The 19,584-nt window shown below is 39.7% G+C and overlaps 1 protein-coding gene across 1 annotated transcript in view; it reads left to right on the plus strand.

The window, feature by feature from the left end:
* Window positions 1–359: 359 nt before the first annotated feature.
* The window catches only part of HIBADH (3-hydroxyisobutyrate dehydrogenase), a 107,555-nt gene continuing 88,330 nt past the window's right edge, over window positions 360–19,584 (plus strand). The window contains exons 1-2 of the mRNA XM_032304511.1: window positions 360–586; window positions 12,759–12,919. Coding sequence (XP_032160402.1) covers window positions 496–586; window positions 12,759–12,919 — 252 coding nt within the window. The 5' untranslated portion in view covers window positions 360–495. The remainder of the gene's footprint in view (window positions 587–12,758; window positions 12,920–19,584) is intronic.

The raw sequence follows: 19,584 nt of genomic DNA on the forward strand, positions 1-19,584 counted from the left end.
TTTTTTCTTGTCTGCACCGAGGCAGCACGAGCAGTTACACCCTCCTAGGGGGCGGTTCCGGAGGGTCAGGCGCTCGTTGGTGCCAACAGTGAGTGGCAGCCACCGCCTCCCGCACACCCGCTGCGTTTTGATAAACAAGGAGACTCCCGCCTGCAGTCGCTAGACGAGGGAGGAGTTTGGGGGCGGGGCCAGGGCGCTTGATGTGGGTGGGGTTCCTAAAGGCTTCCTATTGGTTAGCGAAGTGCGGAGACCTGAGAATCCTGATTGGTCTGGTTCCCTATCCGTAAGCGGACTGACGACCCCTGTCTCGCCCGGCCGCGCCTCTTCGCGTCGCGCTCCTCCCCTCGTCGGTGGGCGCCCGCCCCGAGCTGCAGAGCGCGTGCGCGTGCGGCCCCACGCCGTGGTGGGTCCCGCCCGCTCCGCGGCGCACACTTGCAGTCAGTGGGTGAGCCGGGAGCCGCGGAGGTCACCGCGGGGAGGCGGGGCGGGGGCAGCATGGCAGCCTCCTTACGGCTCCGCGGAGCCGTCTCCGGCCTCCGGTATTGGAGCCGCCGGCAGCGCCCGGCAGCGTACAGCCTTGCAGCGGGTAAGGACCTCGCGCCTTCTTCCCCCGTCCCTCCTCCGGCTACCTGCTTCTCGCGCCCTGACGGCCGAAGAGGTGTTTTCACGGGAGGCGCTGCGGTTGGGTCGGGGCTTAAAACCCCCAGTTTTGGCTGGTCCCAAGGCCTGGCCTCTTCTGCGGCCACCTCTCGCACAGCTAGTCTTCCCCCTCACCCCCCAGTAATCCCTCTCCACCCCCCCGGGATCCAGATGAATGGCTTTCAGCGCCTTTTTGGGGACTTAGGAAGGGGTGGGAAGAGCTTGGGTTAAGGGAGGAATGTTTGGCTCTGGGGCGTGTTTCTTTGGAGTAAGGGCTGCGAAGACAGTTGGAGGGCCCAACCTCAGGGTGGACCTGGTCCCATCCCTGTGACTCTCAACGCCCCCAGCGATGCACCCTGGTGGGCGTGCCGTCGGGCAGTGGGGTTTGATTTTTGTTTAACCACCTTAATTGCGTAGGATGGTCTTACACACGTGGTCGTCTATACAAACCAGGTGACAAGTCATTCCAGCAAAGTTTTAAGTCACCCTCTTGACTAGCAGGAGTTGCCTCCTCTGCCCCGCTTTTTTGGTAACTGTGCTACCTGAAATTGGCACTTCTGTCAGATTATTAACCAAGACACTTTCGGCGTCCTTAAAATTGTGGCCTGCACATACTCTGTTTCTCCCCGCACACCATTATAACTTATGGAAGCCAACCATCGACTTAGGAAGAGGCACTTTCTTAGATGCACAGAGATCTAATCTTTGTCATTTTCCCAATGGAGAACCTGAGGCCCCTTGGATGAATGAATTAAGGTATCCCATCAGGATCCAGAAAGTAGTTCTTGATTTTTTTTCTCATTCCTGCAGCTTCTACTACACCAGCATTCCTCTTTAATTGAAAAAATTGGTTGATTTATGGAGACATTGCCATTGTCTTTTTGTAAAAGTTTGAGAGTGTAACAATGCACTATTGAGCAGTTTCATACTCAGGATTTTTAAAAATGTCTTGGTACTAATATTTGTCTGATCATGTAGAAAAATACCAGGCTGGGAATTTAATGCTTGATAGCTTCCCTTCTCAGGCTCAGTAATACCTAAGCAGAACTGTGAATTTCCTGTCTGGCTTAGGCTCTGTGTGATGCAAGAGAACAGCTGCTACACAATCACAGAATCTGCTAAACTTGAGTGTAACCAGTATTTGAGCTACATGTATGTATTGAGCTACAAAAAAATGCCTCCCACTTTGGAGATACTTAAATCTGTTAGTCACTTTTCTAGTACTAAATGTAACTCCAGTTTTCACATGAATGAGCTATTGTTTCAGTGTTGATTAGCCAGGGAAGATATATGTACTACTTAGTGGTTTTATAAGGTGTTCTAATGATATTTTAATGAACCTTGGATGTACCCAGTAGAGATATGAAAGTTTTTTGAATTCATGCTGGAAGAGCCTGAGGCCCCAAACTGTCATAGTTGCCTCTCAACTGGGAGAGCCTACCACAGTGCTGGTTAGACTACTTTGGCGTATAATCTTGTTCTTTGGGTTCTTTGACCTTTTGACCCAAAGATGTATGGAGGTAGACTTATGATGAATTTTAAATATTTCATTTTGTGATGATTGCTTAAAACATTTCAACAATTGTTTTTACTTGGAATTGTTTAAATGTTTCTGTGAATTTTAGTTCACTAAATTTACTTTTTTTCCCCCCAAAGATTTTATTTATTTATTTATTTGACAGAGAGAGACATAGCGAGAGCGGGAACACAAGCGGGGGGAGTGGGAATGGGAGAAGCAGGTTTCCTGCAGAGCAGGGAGCCCTACATGGGGCTCTCATGACCTGAGCCGAAGGCAGACGCTTAACTGAGCCACCCAGGCACCCCACTAAATTTACTTTTGTGTTACCTTTTTTTGACATTGGAGTCTTAAAAAATAAATAAATTTACGCAGAAATCTAGAGTCTAGGGACAGAAAGAAACACGTTCAAATAGTAATGTTATGAAGTGTTCTGAATTCTGTGGGAGATTTGTCTCTATTGTATGTTTAGTGTGTTTATATCATATGGATGATACTATTACAAAGATCCATGCAATTTGCTTACTAAAAAAAAGAGAACTAAAGGTTGCTAGTTAATAGCATACTTTAATTTTAAAATATTAAAAACATCAAAAAGGAAAAATAAAAGAAATATTAAACTCTACATATATTACTATTTCATCACCATTTATTTAAAAGTTTTGTATTTTATCTTAAAAGGTAATTAGTTGTAGTTTAGACTTCTTTAAACTGACAGAAAAAAATCTATAATTATAGGCCCTTTGTATTCATTGTGACTCATCAACATGTACATGGAAAAATAATTTGTATCACGGTCTTAAAATGACCCCCGACCAAAAGTGGAATGGGAAAATTAACCGGAATCATATACAGAAGTGGGAATAACTTTTTTTTTTGTTGTTATGGCCCTTTTTGTGTATATGAAATCTACTTTCAAAGCAATGCATAGTATAAATAAGATACACAGCAGTTTATTCCTTAACATTAGCCTCTAGGGTTGCACATAAAGCTCTGAAAAGCTGCATATGGTCCTTGGACCAAAAGTTGACCTTAGACTTGTGAGATTACATACTTGTTACATTATTTCTAAAATAACTCAAACAGTAAAGGCCTTTGTAGAGTAAGTCACCACCCTTAGTTTGGTTAACGCTTAGTATTAAAGCAAATAGAATACTTACGACATAATATTATGTAATAAAATAGGATAAAAGTTGTGTATACAATATAATCTCAATATAATGAGAAAATGCACTTAAAAGACTGGCAGGGCTATGCAAAATGCTAATAGTGATTATTTTTGTGTAGGGAGATTAACTTTTCCCCCATGATGATACTTTTTCATATTTTCCAGTTTTCTACAGTTTTTTTGCATTTTGATATTTAGAGTAGGCTGGTTTTTGGTAGCACTGCATGTTACGAAGCTGTAGATAACTTTGCCCCTGTATTAGAGAAAAAGGACATAACCGATAAATTTTACATCTATAGATTTAGAGACTAATTTTGCCAAATTTTCTAGCTAGTTTGTTTACCAGTCAACCAGGGTCATTTTTGTATTGTGTTGACTGATTTCTTGCCAGCTTGATTTTAGCTATCATCTGATTCTATTTCTACACATTAATGTGAGTGATGTACTTAAAGGAAAATTTGTTAAGTCTGAAAGTATAAGAATTTAGGGTAAGAATTCTTTAATGCTTATTTGAATTTCTGCCTCTTTAGGAGCATATTCTTCATTGTCCAAGCACTCCTGATGCTTCACCTTAAATAAGAGCTCTATTTCCTTAGAGAGCATCCTCTAAAATACGCTGTGTCCCTTTCTAACACTCTGGCTCTTCTTACCTGCTGGGCAAAATGGCCATTTGGCATAGGACTTGTACCCCCATACTGCTTCTTGACTACTGATAGTAAAAGTAGCAAATACTTAATGACCTATCATGTGCCAGGCACTGCTCAGCACTTTACATGTATTATCTCAAGGAGTCCTTAAATGTCTTTAAATAAGCTGAAGTAGTGACTCTTGTTGATAAAACTTAATGTCTTGGGAAGTTAGGTAACTTCTTAGTTCAGGGGCATATGTCTAAGAAGTGACCTTGCCTGGGTTGGAACCTAGGTCTTGTATATGGTTGTCCTTCAGAGTTGTTCTTAAATATTATCACCATCAGTAAAAATTCCTCTCTTTTGACATTAAATCATCTAATTATACTACCCTTTCTCTATCTTTGCCACAAGCAAGAATGAAATGAAGAGAACAACTGAGCCCATCAGTAAAAAACTTACCTTCACTGATTTTCATATTGGCTTATCCAAAGCTGAGCCTCAACTATAACAACTAACATCAGTGCTCTCCTACACCTCTTCCAAGATCTCACTGCTAGGAATTGCTATACTACCCATATTTCAAAAGCTGAACTAGCCTTCTGGTTAATATTACACCACCCCCTGCCCCCTTGTTGTTAACCAGTGTGCTGTATATCCTTGTCATCTCACTTGGTCCTTTGACCCCTCCCTCCTTTCCCCCTCCAAATACATAGACATACTTTTCTGCACCCTCATTGCATCAAGTCCCTCTCTAGGTTTATCTGTAACCATCTCAGACCTCAGACTTAATTATAATCAGAAATTTCAGAGATGCCTTTGATAGCTTTCTAGTATTATCTTTTTTCCAACTCCTGCTCTTTTTCTGGATGACTTGTATTGTCTGTGGTCTGTGTTCCTCCTGGCTGTTCATTTAAGTAGTGTTACCACTGATAGTCAAGGAAACTTGCTGATTACATATAATCCTTTTGTTAATCTCTGTAACATTCCTTGTTACATATTCAGATTACCCACAGCATTGCCAAATCATTGATTTTGGGCTGCCAGTGTGTGGAAGCTGTCAGTTGTAGAGAACCAGAATTACCATTATTGGGTTAGGTTATTTGGAGCTTGCCTCTGGCTCTGGGAAGAAGGGATGTTGGAAAGTCAACCTGCAACGTTTAATGGCCGTGAATCCACTTTGCTGAATCTGTTTTATCACCGTCTTTACTCTGATTGCTTCAGAACTGACTTTATCCCCATATGTCCACTTGATGAAAGTTCTCTCCAGAAAGTCATATAACATTAGTAAACACTGTGTACCAGTGCTTGTATTTTATCTTATTATAAAAGTAGTTACAAAAATTGGATGCATAGAGTAAAAACCCAAAAGGTTATAAAAAATAATCTTTTCTCTATCTCTGGCCTCTCTAGATGTAACAACTATTTCTTATGTATTCTTAAAGAAATTCAATAAAAGTTAATGCATATATATTCTTTTCTCCTTATATATTATATGTGATTATATCTAATGCTCTTCAGCTTGCTTTTTTTCACTTAATAACCTATCCTGGAGATTTTTTTCACTATACTTCTAGATAACACATTCTTTTGAACATTTGCATAATATTTCATTGTATTGCTTTCCCGTGGATTATCAAGTGCCCTGTTAATGTGTATTTAGTTTACAATTTTTCTGCTGTTACAAACAGTACTATAATAAAATATATTTTTGTGTTGTTTAGAGTTTATGTGTACTAGGAGTCAGAAAACTATGGCCTATAGCTGGTCCCCTGTTTTTGTAAATAAAATAGTATTAGACTGCAAGCTTGGTCATTTGTTTATAGCTTGTCTGTGGCTGCTTTAAAACTAGAGTGGATGAGGTGAATAGCTGTGACAGGGCCTCATGGCCCGAAAAGCTGAAAATGTTTTCTACCTGACCCCTTAAAAAAAGTGTGAGACCTCCCTGTATCATAAATTCCTAGACATGGAATTACTGGGTCAAAGAGTAGGTACATTTTAATTTTAATTTTCATAATAAAATTCAAATGTAGATAAATTTTTTTCAAATTGCTATCCAAAAGGCTGACCTAATACGTAATTCTGCAGTGTGCAGGAGTACATATTTTCATTAGTCCTTCCTTGCCTGTAGTTTTATCAAAGAGATAAATTTCTTCATCTGATAACTGAAAAATGATATTACATTGCTTTGTTTTATATTACTCCAATTATGACAGAATTGAATATAATTTTAAAGTTTTTTCGTCATTTAAATATTTTCTGTACACTATTTTGTGATTTTTGTCTAATTAAAAAATGAGTCATTCGTATTTTTCTTCTAGATTTTAAAGAGCTATTTGCATGTAAACCAAAAAAGTGCTGTTTCTCTTGTGTGTTGCAGGTGTTTTTCCTGGTTATTTGTATTTTGTCATGTTTGTGGTATTTTTTCCATATAGATATGTTGAGTTTTTTTCCCCTTTATTATGAAAAATTTCAAGCAAAATTATTGAAAGAATAATACAGTGATATTTGTGTAATCTTTGCTTAGTGTTAACAGTTGTTAACATTTTGACCTATTTGCTTTATTTCTTTCCAATATATTCATATCCCATATCTATATATTCGTATCCCACTTGTATCATTTGAAAGTACAACGCAGACATCGTAACACTCAGCCCTAAATAATGCAGAGTGAATCTCCCAAGAATAAGGATGGTCTCTAAAATAACCAAATTATCATTACCTAAGACAATTAGCAATTCCATAACATCATTTAATATCTAGTTCATGCTTAAAGTTCCATAATTTTCCTAAGAATATCTTTTATATGGGCGCCTGGGTGGCTCAGTGGGTCAAAGCCTCTGCCTTCGGCTCAGGTCATGTCCCAGGATCCTGGGATCGAGCCCCATGTCGGGCTCTCTGCTCCGCAGGGAGCTTGCTTCCTCCACTTTCTCTCTCTGCCTGCCTCTCTGCCTACTCGTGGTTTTTCTCTCTCTCTGTCAAATAAATAAAATCTTAAAAAAAAAAAAAATCTTTTATAGGGGCACCTGGGTGGCTCAGTGGGTTAAAGCCTCTGCCTTCGGTTCAGGTCATGATCCCGGGGTCCTGGGATTGAGTCCTGCATCGGGCTTGCTGCTTGGCAGGGAGCCTGTTTCCCTTCTCTGTCTCAGCCTGCCTCTCCGACTACTTGTGATCTCTTTCTGTCAAAGAGATAGATAAAATCTTGAAAAAAAAAGAATATCTTTTATAGTTCGTTCTTTTTTTCTTTCTTTTTTCCAAATCAGGATCCCTCCAAACTTTATGCATTGCATTTGATTGATACATCACTTTAATATCTTATTTGAGAGCTGTCTTCTCTTGTTCTTTTTTTCTTCTTAGAAATCTTATTTATTTGAGAGAGAGTGAGCGAGAGAGAGAGAGAGAGAGAGAGAGAAAGAGAACACAAGCTGGGGTGGAGGGGAGAGGCAGAGGGAAAAGTAGGCTCAGATCACGACCTGAGCCAAAGGCAGAAGCTTAACTGACTGTGCCACCCAGGGCCCCTCTTGTTTGTTCTATAAACATGTTGACTTTTTTTTTTTTTTTTAAGATTTTTATTTATTCATTTGAAAGAGAGAGCACACAATTGGGGGGTGGGGTAGAGGGGCTAAGGGAGAAGCAGTCTCCCCACTGAGCAGGGAGCCCCATGCGGGACCTGATCCAAGGCCCCAGGATTACAACCCGAGTTGAAGGCAGATGCCTAACTGACGAGCCACCCGGGTACCCCAACATGTTGGCTTTTTAAAGACAGATTTATTGTAATATAGTTGACTTATAATAAACTGCACATATTTATTTATTTGAGAGAGAGAGCACAAGCAGGGGGAGCAGCAGAGGGAGAGACGGGGAGGGAGCAGCAAACTCCCTGATGAGCAGGGAGCCTGCTCCAGGGATTGATCCTAGGACCCTGAGATCATTACCTGAGCAGAAGGCAGATGCTTAACCAACTGAGCCACCCAGGCACCCCTAAAGTGTGTATATATAAAGCATACAGTTTGGGGTGCCCTAGTGGCTCATTTGGTTAAACATCTGCCTTTGGCTCAGGTCGTGATTGCAGGGTCCTGGGATTGAGCCCCACGTGGGGCTCCCTGCTCAACAGGGAGTCTGCTTCTCCCTCTCCCTCTGCCCCTTCCCTCCGTTCCTGCACTCTCTCTTTTTCTCAAATAAATAAATCTTTTTTTTTTTTTTAAAAGATTTTATTTATTTATTTGACAGAGAGAAATCACAAGTAGATGGAGAGGCAGGCAGAGAGAGAGAGAGGGAAGCAGGCTCCCTGCTGAGCAGAGAGCCCGATGCGGGCCTCGATCCCAGGACCCTGAGATCATGACCTGAGCCGAAGGCAGCGGCTTAACCCACTGAGCCACCCAGGCGCCCAAAATCTTTTTTTTTTTTAAGTAAAGCATACAATTTAATGAGTTTTGACACATGTATGTACCTGTGAAACCATCACCAAGATCAAGATTGTGAACATATCCGACATGCCTCCAAATTTCCTCCTGTCCCTTCACATACACAAATATTTGTAATTATGTATTTTTACACTGGATGTAGATTCCTTCCTTGATAGTTGTTGTTTCAGTACTTTTAAGATGATGCTCTACTGTGTTCTCTCTTGCCTTGTTTCTGACAAGAAATCTGCCTTATCTTTGCTCATCTGTGTATAAAGTCTTTTTCTCTGGCTGCTTTTGAGCATTTTGATTATGATGTGTCTTGGTATAGTTGTGTTTATGTTTCCCATGTTGGGGTTCCTTGGGCTTCTCGGATGTGTATGGTGGAGGGTTTATAGTTTTTGTCAAATTTGGACATTTTTGGCGGTTATTTCTTCATATCTTTTTTCCATCTCTACTTTTATCTCATTTGATGACTCCAGTTACGTGTGTATTTGGCTAGATGAAGCTGTCCCACAGCTCACTGCTGTTCTTTTTATTTATTAAGTTCTCTCTCTGCATGTTGTTTTGGATAGTTTATATTGTTATGTCTTTAAGAGCACTAATCTTTTCTTCTGCAGTATCTTTTCTGCTTTTAACCCAGTGTGATTTTCATTTTACTCATGGTCCTTTTCGTCTTACGAAATTCAGTTTTGGGTCTTTTTAAAAAAATAATTAATTAATTAATTAATTTGACAGACAGATAGAGAAAGTACAAGTAGGCAGAGCGGCAGGCAGAGGGAGGAGAATCCGGCTCTCTGCTGAGCAGGGAGCCCGAGCTGGGGCTTGATTCCAGGATGCTGGGATCATGACCTGAGCTGAAGCCAGTCACTTAACTGACTGAGCCACCCAGGCACCCCCAATTTTGGGTCTTTTTTTTTTGTATCTTTCATATCTCTATCTTTGGAACAATTCAGACTACAGTTATTATCACTTTTAATATCCTTGTCACCTAATTTTAACATCTGTGTTGGTTTAGAGTTGGTTTCTTCTTTTTGACTTCTAAATGTTGATATTCCCTTGGGCTTTGCTCTTCAGTGTCTTTTACTCTCATTTGGCAGTTTTATCAACTACCACGTTTTCAGTTCTCGCCTTAAAGCAGATTGTTACCAAATATGTGTCTTTTTTTCTCATCCTATCTCTGAGATGATCTTAATTGGTTATATTTCTAAGTTTGTGGGACGTCTTCCAGCTCTTTGATAGTTCAGTTACTTTATTTAAGATGGTGATAGCTTTCTTTCTTGATTTCTCCACTTAGGTTATTACTAGCCCTGTTTTCTTGCTGTCATCTTTGATCTTTCCTTTATTCTAACCCATAATCCAATTTATTGCTATGCTATTGCTATCCAGTCTATGGCTTTAAAATGTTATGAACTGAATGTTTGCTCCCCCCCCCAATATGTTAAAATCCTAACCCCCACTGTGGTGGTATTAGGAGGTGAGGCCTTAGGGAAGTAATTTAGGTTATGAGGGTGGAGCCCTCATGAGTGGGATTAGTATCCTTATAAAGAGAGACAGGAGAGCTTGTCCTCTCGGTCGCTGCTCTTGGCCACGTTAAGATATAAGGAGATAGCCATATACAAGCCCAGAAGTGGGTTCTCACCAGACACTGGATCTGTTGCCACCTTGATCATGGATTTCCCAGCTTCCAGAAGTGTGAGATACCCGATCTCGTCTAATCTCGGAAGCTAAGCAGGGTCAGGCCTGGTTAGTACTTGGATGGGAGAAGTGTGAGATATGTTTGTTGTTTAAGCCACTCAGACTGTGGCATATTTGTTGAAGCAGCTCAAATGAACAAAGAGAGACCTGCACTAATAATACTGTTACTTTTATATTAGTCTTTATATAGTTTCAGTGGTTTATTTTTCTTATTATTCTTGCTTGAGGAGACAGTTCTAGAAAAATGTTGTACATTTGATCTTTGACATCATCAGCCTTAGCAACATTTTTCTAGAACTGTCTCCTCAGGCACTGGAGTTAGTTATTAGTGTTAGAGTTCTCTTACAAAGTATGCTTCTCATTCTGTTTAATATTGTAGCATTTAAATTAGGTGTCATTTCTCTGTCATTGAACCCCTTGTGGGCCAGAAAGTCAGCCACAGGACTCCTATTATACCCATGGTGTTAAAACTTAGCACTGGTAGGGTGATGTTGCACAAGAATGACACCCATGTTTAATGGAAATGTTAGAGTCAAGCGTCAAGTTAAAAGGAATTAAATATGTTTCTAACCCAAGAAGACCTCTATTTCTTTTTTTTAAGATTTTACTTTACATAATCTCTACACCATTATGGGGCTCAAACTCACAACCCTGAGATCAAGAGTTGCATGCTTCACCGACTGAGCCAGCCAGGCACCCAGAAGTCCTCTATTTCTTTTCTTTTCTTTCTTTTTTAAAATTTAAGTTCAGTTAATTAACATATAATGTAGTATTTGTTTCAAAGGTACAGATCTGTGATTCATCAGTGTTATATAATACCCAGAGCTGATTACAACACAGACCTTCCCAATGTCCATTACCCATCCCTCTCCCCTCTAGCAACCCTCAGTTTGTTTTGTTTGAGTAAGAGTCTCTTAGGGTTTGTCTCTCTCAAGACCTCTGTTTCTTAAGCTTTAGAGCTTCAAATAATTTGGTTTTAGGAAATCTGATTGCATTTAAATTAAATTCAGGGACGAGCAGGGATCCATCAGTTGAGAGGATCTGAAACTCAAAGGGGTGACTGACTGTAATTAGTTGGTGTACTACACAGTTGTATAACTAGAGTCCTTGAAAGACAAAGGAAAAGTAAAGCTTTCAGTGGTGGAAAAAGGGCAAGTAGAGTTCTTCTCTCAGTAGACTGGGAGCTTTTCAAGGGCAAGGACTGTATGTATCTTGCTTATGTCTATCTCTGGCTCTGTCATAGTACTTCATGCAGTAAATACTTGTTGAGTGGAGGTTTTTTTTTTTTTTAAATTAATTAATTAATTAATTTGACAGGTAGAGATAACAAGTAGGCAGAGAGGCAGGCAGAGAGAGGGGAAGGGAAGCAGGCTCCCTGCTGAGCAGAGAGCCCGACGCAAGCCCCGGGATCATGACCTGAGCCGAAGGCAGAGGCTTCAACCCACTGAACCACCCAGGCGCCCCTTGTTGAGTGGAGTTCTAATCTAGAAATGAAGACATGATGTGTAAGGTTATTTTCATGGCAATGCAAAGTCCCTTTACTCTTTCTTGCAAAAATCATTACTTTGGATTGTGTGCCCCAGTATGATTTCAAAAGGCCTCTGTGAAAATGAAGAAAATCAAACAAAACCTGCATACAGCTTTTTAAGAACAATTCCTTTTCTGTAAATGGAAATGCCTCTTCTCTGAAAGTGAATGGAGTTGTTAATAGCCCAAGGCACTGAAACTATTACCCTTGCCATTTAAAGCCCATGGAAGCATTCCATCTTCTCCCCTAGAACCCATGTTATAAACTGGTGACTTAGTTGGTTTAACATTTTACTAAGATTTTTTTATACCATTGGAGAGGATGATTTCTATAAATATGGGGGTGGGAAGGTAAAAAACTTTTTTCTGTTCTTGGACCTTGTCCAAGATACATGTTTCATTGAATATTTTGTCATATGCATTATTAAAGGTGATAATATAGATAGTGTTGGGTCCGCCAATAATGGGTCCATGGTCAAAGGAGCGAGACTGATAAAAAGCGAAGGTCAAGCAAAGCTTTATTTCGTGCCAAGCATCAAGAATCAAACCGACTGTCAAACAGACTGGTTGGGGCCGCCCTTTACAGAGAGGGTGACCCCTCCCTGCCTCACAGACTAACTTTTATAGAGCAAAGGCCACGTGGTTGGGCCTGTAAAACATATATTTTAGAAATGAGAACATTTTATAATTTATTGTTAAAAATGGTAAAAGGGATGTTATAGAGGTAGAAAGCAGGAGAGATTGCTTAAAATTGTGTAGTTGTTTTCTATAGAACTAAATAATTAGATGTTTGTATGTGGTTGATGTCTTTAAATGTGATTAGATCATTAGTTTAAAACTAGCATTTTAAAGGTTTTTTTTAAAAATAGAAAACATTTCAGGGCTCCTGGGTAGTTTAGTTTGTTAAGCACCTGCTTTCAGGTCAGGTCATGATCCCAGGGTGTGAAGTCCTGCTTCTAGCTCCAAGCTCAGCCTCTCCCTCGGCCTGCTGCTCTCCCTGCTTGTGCTCTCTCTTGATATCTCTGTCACGATTTGTCTCTCTTTATCAAATAAATAAAATCTAAAAAAAATGAAAATAAAGGTAGAAAACATCTCAGTAACAATTGACTTAACTAATACTGACTGAGTGTTTACAATAAGAAATGTCACTGCCCTTACTGAAAGTAATTTATTGAAATCAGTATGTTCTAGGTCAATGGCTTCTAAGACTCCAGTTGGATTCATTGGACTGGGCAACATGGGGAATCCAATGGCAAAAAACCTCATGAAACATGGCTATCCACTCATTATTTATGATGTGTTCCCTGATGCATGCAAGGAGTTTCAAGATGCAGGTGAACAGGTAAGGCCTTTTCTTTAGATTTTTTCTAGATTTTGATGTTTAAAAATAAATATGACAAATGAGTGTACACAATGGAATTATAAACCTACTTCATTGTTAATTATATACATGTTATATATTTATTTTTGTATTGTTGTTATTGTTAACTTTCATCCAGCATCCGTCTGTGCAACAAAGATGGAGGTGGTCTGTTATTTGGCAGGTGACTGCAAGCATTTCTCAGGTTGGGTCAAAGGGCTTGTTTTGGCTCTATATTAGTTTTCTGAGATTGTAACTTTACTGATTGTGCTATGAAAGCAGGTAGTTTGGTAGAAATAGCTTCCCATGTTATTGAGAGGCATAATTTGTCTTAGGACAAGAATAGGTTTAGGGATAGGAAACTCAGTTTGAATCCCAGCTTAGATACTTACCTGCTTTCTTACTGGGGGCAAGTTATTTCAGCTGTCTTCCTCATCTATAATATGGGAATCATTACAACCTGTGTCATTAGATTATGAGACTTAAATGAGAATATATGTAAATGTATTTCATAAATATTGTGTGGCAACACTTTGTGAATATATGTTATTGGCCATTAAACCAGGAGACAACCTAGCAACACTGTGTGCCATATGAAGTACAGAGCTGAGTGAATGAAGGATCTCAAGTGTTCTGTTTTTAGGCTGTCACGGTTGTTTGAAGAATTTCTGGACTAGAGTATATCCTACTCATTTTTAATTACAGACTTAGCACTTGTTTCAGAAACTCAGAATGCTTTGTTTCAAGACCTTGTCATGTAAAAATTTTATGATTCAGATATAGTTTTTTCTATAGTACCTTAATTTCTTCAAATGTAAAATTCAAATAACTATATAGGAAAGATGATAGCATCTACTGCTCAGTTCCTGTTTGAATTTGTTAACCTTTACCAATAACTCATATAACAGGAGATCATATATTAGTAACTGAATTTAGAGTTTTGTTTTTTTCGAGATACGAAGGAAGTTCTGTGCAAGTTGTGGAGTGGTAAGGCTGAATGTAATCCCAGAATTGGGGGAGTACTAAAAATTTTCTGAGAAATATAGAAAAAAAATGAGACAAAAAATAAAATTAAACAGCCCACTTCTGGATGATAGACTTAAAGCAAATACTAAGAAACGTAATGCCCGTGTAAAGAGCAGATTAGATTTCTAGAAATTTCTGCCTTAGGGTAGAATTCTACTCTAGGGTAGAATTTTTGAATACCTGCTGTATGTCTAACAGTCCACCTAGTGCTGCGGAGAACAAAACAGGTTGAGTTGGATCTGGCAGCATGTTAGGTGTCTCAGGTGGCAAGACTCAATACTAGTACAAGGAAGTTTCTATTAAAATTGCGTTTTGATGACAATGAAGAATTGAAGCAGTTTTTGAGGATAAAAAAATAATAATTGTTAAGAATCACTTCATTTCTGATAGGGAACTATAACTGTTAAGAGTCATTTCGTTTCTCAGAGGAACTAAAAAAAATATTATGTATAATCTTTGCTCACCTCCAAACAGAAATGATGTAGTTTGAAATGAATGTGGTAGAGACAGGATCTCCCAGATTCCTAAATAAAAAGGAGAAGATTCTAGGACACTGGTTCAGTTATTGGATATTCCTTTTCCTTGAGATATATAAGTGGGTATGAGGAAAGAAAGAAGATGGATTGTGGGTAGCTGCTCCTCTCAGATTAGTGAAAAGTAAAGAGTTGTTTTAGCTTCTTGTCTACAGTTCCCATCCCTGCCCCCAACACATGGTGGGAAAAGTTCTGAGGCAACAGCCTGGAAGAGAGAATCCTCCTTTCCCACATCTTCTCTTCCTCACATCTCTGGTTCCCCTATGACCTTGACTTTGTGAGATCCTCTGAGTATTGATTATGACAGCAGTGGAGGGTAGGAGAATATGAAACTTAGAAGGATAAAGGATAAGAAAACTTTGGGCCTGAGGGGGAGTATCATGCCATAATAAAATGAAAACATTTATTAAATAATTTATGCTGGCAGCCTAAAAAACGTTTTTGAATAGTGGTGATGTCATTTGAACAAGTGTGATTTCCTAAGATCAGTACTTCAAAAAGTAATAATGTGGATGAATAAGTTCTGATATATTAAAATGTCAGCACTATTATTTCATAGCTATATTTAGTTTAAAAAATTTTTGGATAAAAGAACAAATGAGTTTCGTTCTTCTACTAAAAGACAAAGACCAGACATGGAATGGGATAGAAAAATGTAGGTGAAAACCTCGAAACTTATTGCCATTGTGCACAGTAGTGCAATGAAGCGTTCAAGGTTTCAGCAGTTCAGGAGTCTGTGTTGATACTTCATTTTAAGAACAAGTGTCCCCCCCGCAACTGCCCCTGCCTTCTCCCAACATTGCTATGTGAGGTGAAACTGATAAAATGGCAGCCAGAGAAAATGAGGTCCCCCCCGCCGCCAACGATTGCATAGACTGGATAGTTGATTTCTAATGCTGACTGTGCTTTCAGCGAGAAATTTGCAGGGAGAGGTTACCAAAATAGGTTCTAAAGAGCTTTGGACATTTCTTTGAAGAAGTGCATTTTTTTTTGTAAAGCAAAAAGTGGGGATTTCTTGTTTCTTTTAACCGTTTAACTGAAGAGTTGGGGAGTGGTCTGGCCTATGGCACAGCCAAATTTTGGGCATAGACGTTATCAGGTTCCTTTCTGTCTGCCTCTTGTCTCTGCTTTGCTCCAAGGCTCCTCCCTCCTTCCAAGAGGCTACGTGATAGCCCCCTGCAGTTCCAGGTGAAGAAATGCTTTAGATATTCCAACCCTGGAGGTTTTCTTTAAGCTCAGTCTAGTAGTAGAACATATTGCATGGGTTATGAAAGAAATAAAAACTTTGACATGTTAAAAATGTTTGACATGATTGGTGGTATTTAATCAATTTATTATGCCTTTATTTTATTTTATTTTATTTTTTTTTAAAGATTTTATTTATTTATTTGACAGAGAGAGATCACAGAAGGCAGAGAGGCAGGCAGAGAGAGGGGAAGGGAAGGAAGCAGGCTCCTGCTGAGCAGGGAGCCCGATGTGGGACTCGATCCCAGGACCCCGAGATCATGACCTGAGCCGAAGGCAGCGGCTTAACCCACTGAGCCACCCAGGCGCCCTTATTATGCCTTTAGATGTTAACCTCTTCTAGGGGTGCCTGGCTGACTCAGTCAGTAGAGCATGTGATTCTTGATGGGGTTGTGAGTTCAAGCCCCATGTTGAGCATAGAGTTTACTTTAAAAAATAGTGTGAATTTGGGGCACCTGGGTGCTTCAGTTGTTTGAGCATCCAACTCTTGATCTCAGCCCAGATCTTGATCTCAGGGTTGTGAGGTCAAGCCCTGTGTTAGGCTCTATGGAGGGCATGGAGCCTACTTAAAAAACAAACAAACAAAAAAACCCCCCAAAACTTAACCTATTTTGATAGGGTATTTATACTTGGTTAAATATGATTTTGGTCCTTTCCGCAAAAAATGTGGGCATTCCTCTTTCAGTGTCCCTTTATTATATCCTTATTTCTGTTGGAAACTCAGGTTTAACCTACAAAGATGCATCATTTCAACTTTTATAATCTTTCCTAAGAATGTAACCTACATTACAAAGGTAATTATCAAGGCTTTGTTTATTAGAAATCATGAATTTATAAATTGTGAATGCAGTGGTATAAAAAACCCTGGAACCAGACTACCTGGGCTTAAATCTCAGTTCTACCATTTGCTGGCTGTATAACTTTGGACAAATTATTTAACTCTTCTTACTTAAATTTCCTCATTTTATAAGATGGTGATTTTAATAGTACCTTTTTAGTCGTGGAGAACCTGGCATGTAGAGAGTGCTATTACTGCTATTATTAGTCTTACTGCTGTTGTTACGGTGGTGGTGGTTGTATCTCTGCCATCTCTCTCCCAAATCTTCATTCCCCAACACCACTCATAGAAACATACTAGTCTTGGCTGAGTCTCTGAGTCCAGAGTGCTTTGGAAGAGAACTAGAGATGTATATATTTTTTTAAGATTTTATTTATTTATTTGAGAGAGTGAGCAGAGATAGCAGGAGAAAATAGGAACTGGGAGGAGAGGGAGCAGTAGGCTCCCCACTGAGCAGGGAACCTGATGTGGGACACGATCCCATCACCCTGAGATCATGAACTGAGCCGAAGGCAGATGCTTAACCAACTGAGCCATCTAGGTGCCCTATAGACATATTTTTAAATGAAAGAATGATGGTAAAAATTAAAACCATACTAGGAGATAAAGTGATTTGAGAGCATCCCTGTTTAAGAAGACGTTCTGCACTGTCCCTTCCATCCCACTTTCATTTTACAGAAGATACCAGTTTCTTTTTAAGTGTTAGGTCAAGGGCATATGACCTGTGCTTCATTTTCATTGTCTAGGAATTTCCTTGGAGATGCTGCTGATCTGTGCCACAGTCTTGGGACTTTTACACCACTCCTGTGTGAGTTTCCTGGTTGAACTAGGCTTAATTAGATTGTCTTTTCTTTTGTTTTCTCTTTGAAAACTTGGAAGCTATCTTCTTGTTCCTGGGTTGTAAGGCTGAGCATGTTTGGTTAAGTAATTGTCTTGGGATCTAAGCTGGCATCCACTCAGGTCTTGTTAAACGAGGACTTTAAAAGCCTCTTACTAAGTGTTCTCCATCATTGTTGACCAGATGTTTTAAGATGTAGGCACAAACTGTTTTTGTCAGTTTTTCTACTGTAGTGTAATTTTGAAGTAACAGTGTGCTTTTCTACTTGGAAAGATTAAAAAACACAGAATGGCAGGTTTAACCAAGGTCATGTTCATCTTATTTCTTAGCAAGTTTCTCTTACCCACTTGGCTTACTTGGAAGCAATGCTGAGCTTAATTTATGTGACTGTTTTATTTGGAAGAGACAATGAGATTTTTCTTTGTGGAAAGCAACTAGTTAACAGTTGTCGTCTTCTGATGGATACGTAAAAAGGAGGTGCAGTTCCCTCAGATTCCTCTGGGCCTTGATGCTCGAAGCCTCCCTCCTTCCCCTGACCCAGCAAAGCAGATTTTGTCTTTAATTTGTCCAGTCTTCTACTCCTTATATTGCATACCTGCCATTGATGGGTACTAGCATACAGATGAATCTAAATCCGGAGAAATTGGCTACAAAAATTCTCAAAGACTGAAGAGATCATGGTACACAAAGGAACCAATCTCCTATAGTTAAAGTTGAGATAATGGAAAAATAGAGTCATCTTAATTCATAATAATTTAGGATTTGAAGCAGATGGAATTAGCGAGAGATCTTTCTGCATGGTCATGACAGAGCAGAGCAGTGACCAAGTCAGCCAGGTCAGTGACTGTCTGCAGACAGAAGGTGCAGAAGAATCTTATTAATACTGTACCTTTGTACTGATCATATCTCATGAGCTCTTTTTCACAGAGGCTTTACCTTCCTAGAACTTAAGTGGAAAATTTCTTTACCTAAGTTTCCTTTCTACTTTGGAGATTGAAGCCCTTAAAGATAACCCAAGTCACTATTCTTACTTTATAGATTTAGGAATTGAAGCCAGAGAGGTTAAGTGATTTTCACAAAATCACACATGGGCTTGGTGGCTGAGCTGCAACTCAACCTGGGTCTTTGGCTTCCCAAATTAGTGTTCCTTTCACTGATCCATGCTGTCTTTGCTTATCCATTCAATTAGTAAATGTAATTGAAGAGACTCTAATTAGTTTGGCTCCTAAAGGCTTTTGTGGTTAGTGTCAGACTGGCAACAAGATTTGTTTTTTTCCCCCCAGCTTTTGAGTCATGGCCAAATTTTGTCAGTCAATTATTTCAGAGTCTTGAAGTCATCACACGGAAGTCAAGATGATTTGAATAGCTGGACACACCTGTCTGTGTGTCTGTCTAATAAACTTGCATTCTGTAGTGCAAATTAGAGACTTACTATAATGTACCAAATGTATATAGTCATTAGATATGGAGCAGTTGTGGCCAATATAGTGGTGACATTCCAGCTATCACGATCATTGTGTGTTTTTTCCGGACCTGTGAGCTTTGGCACTATATAATATATAATTGAGGGATTAGCAGTACTCTGGCAATCCAGGCATCCCAAGAAGCAGATGCTAGGGATGCAGGGGGCTGATTGGGCACCCCATGCACTTGGCAGTTACATGAATTGGCACTGCCAGTTCATGGGTATGAGAAGCTTGGAGGTGTGAAGTATACTTAGATCTGTGAACTAATTGTTGGTGCCCCTAAGGGCACCTCTCAAGGAGTTATTTAGGTGGAATTGAATTTCCTTCAATGGAAGAGACTCACTGAATTCCTAAGAGGAAGTCTGAAATTGACTCAGACCTCAGGGCTTACCACAGTCTCTGAAAGATCGAGAGAGAGATGGAGCTGGGATAGAAGGAAGGGCCACTGAAATAGGTATGCCATCGTTTTACTTCATTGAAGGGGGGACAAAGAGATGAGGCTCTGTGTAACCCATATTCTTGATACAGTCCTGGAATAGAGAAATACTGCTCCTATAACTTTTCCTATTCTTATACTCATCTTACTCAACTCTGTTTTTCTTGAGTCAACCTGAGGTGTTTGCCAGCAAACAGTTGCCTCTTTTTGAATCTCAGCATTTATTTGGGTGTCAGAAAGGTTTTTACTTAACTGAAGTATGTCA

This window comes from Mustela erminea, chromosome 11, assembly GCF_009829155.1.
Source record: "Mustela erminea isolate mMusErm1 chromosome 11, mMusErm1.Pri, whole genome shotgun sequence".
NCBI classification, from domain to species: Eukaryota; Metazoa; Chordata; class Mammalia; order Carnivora; family Mustelidae; genus Mustela; species Mustela erminea.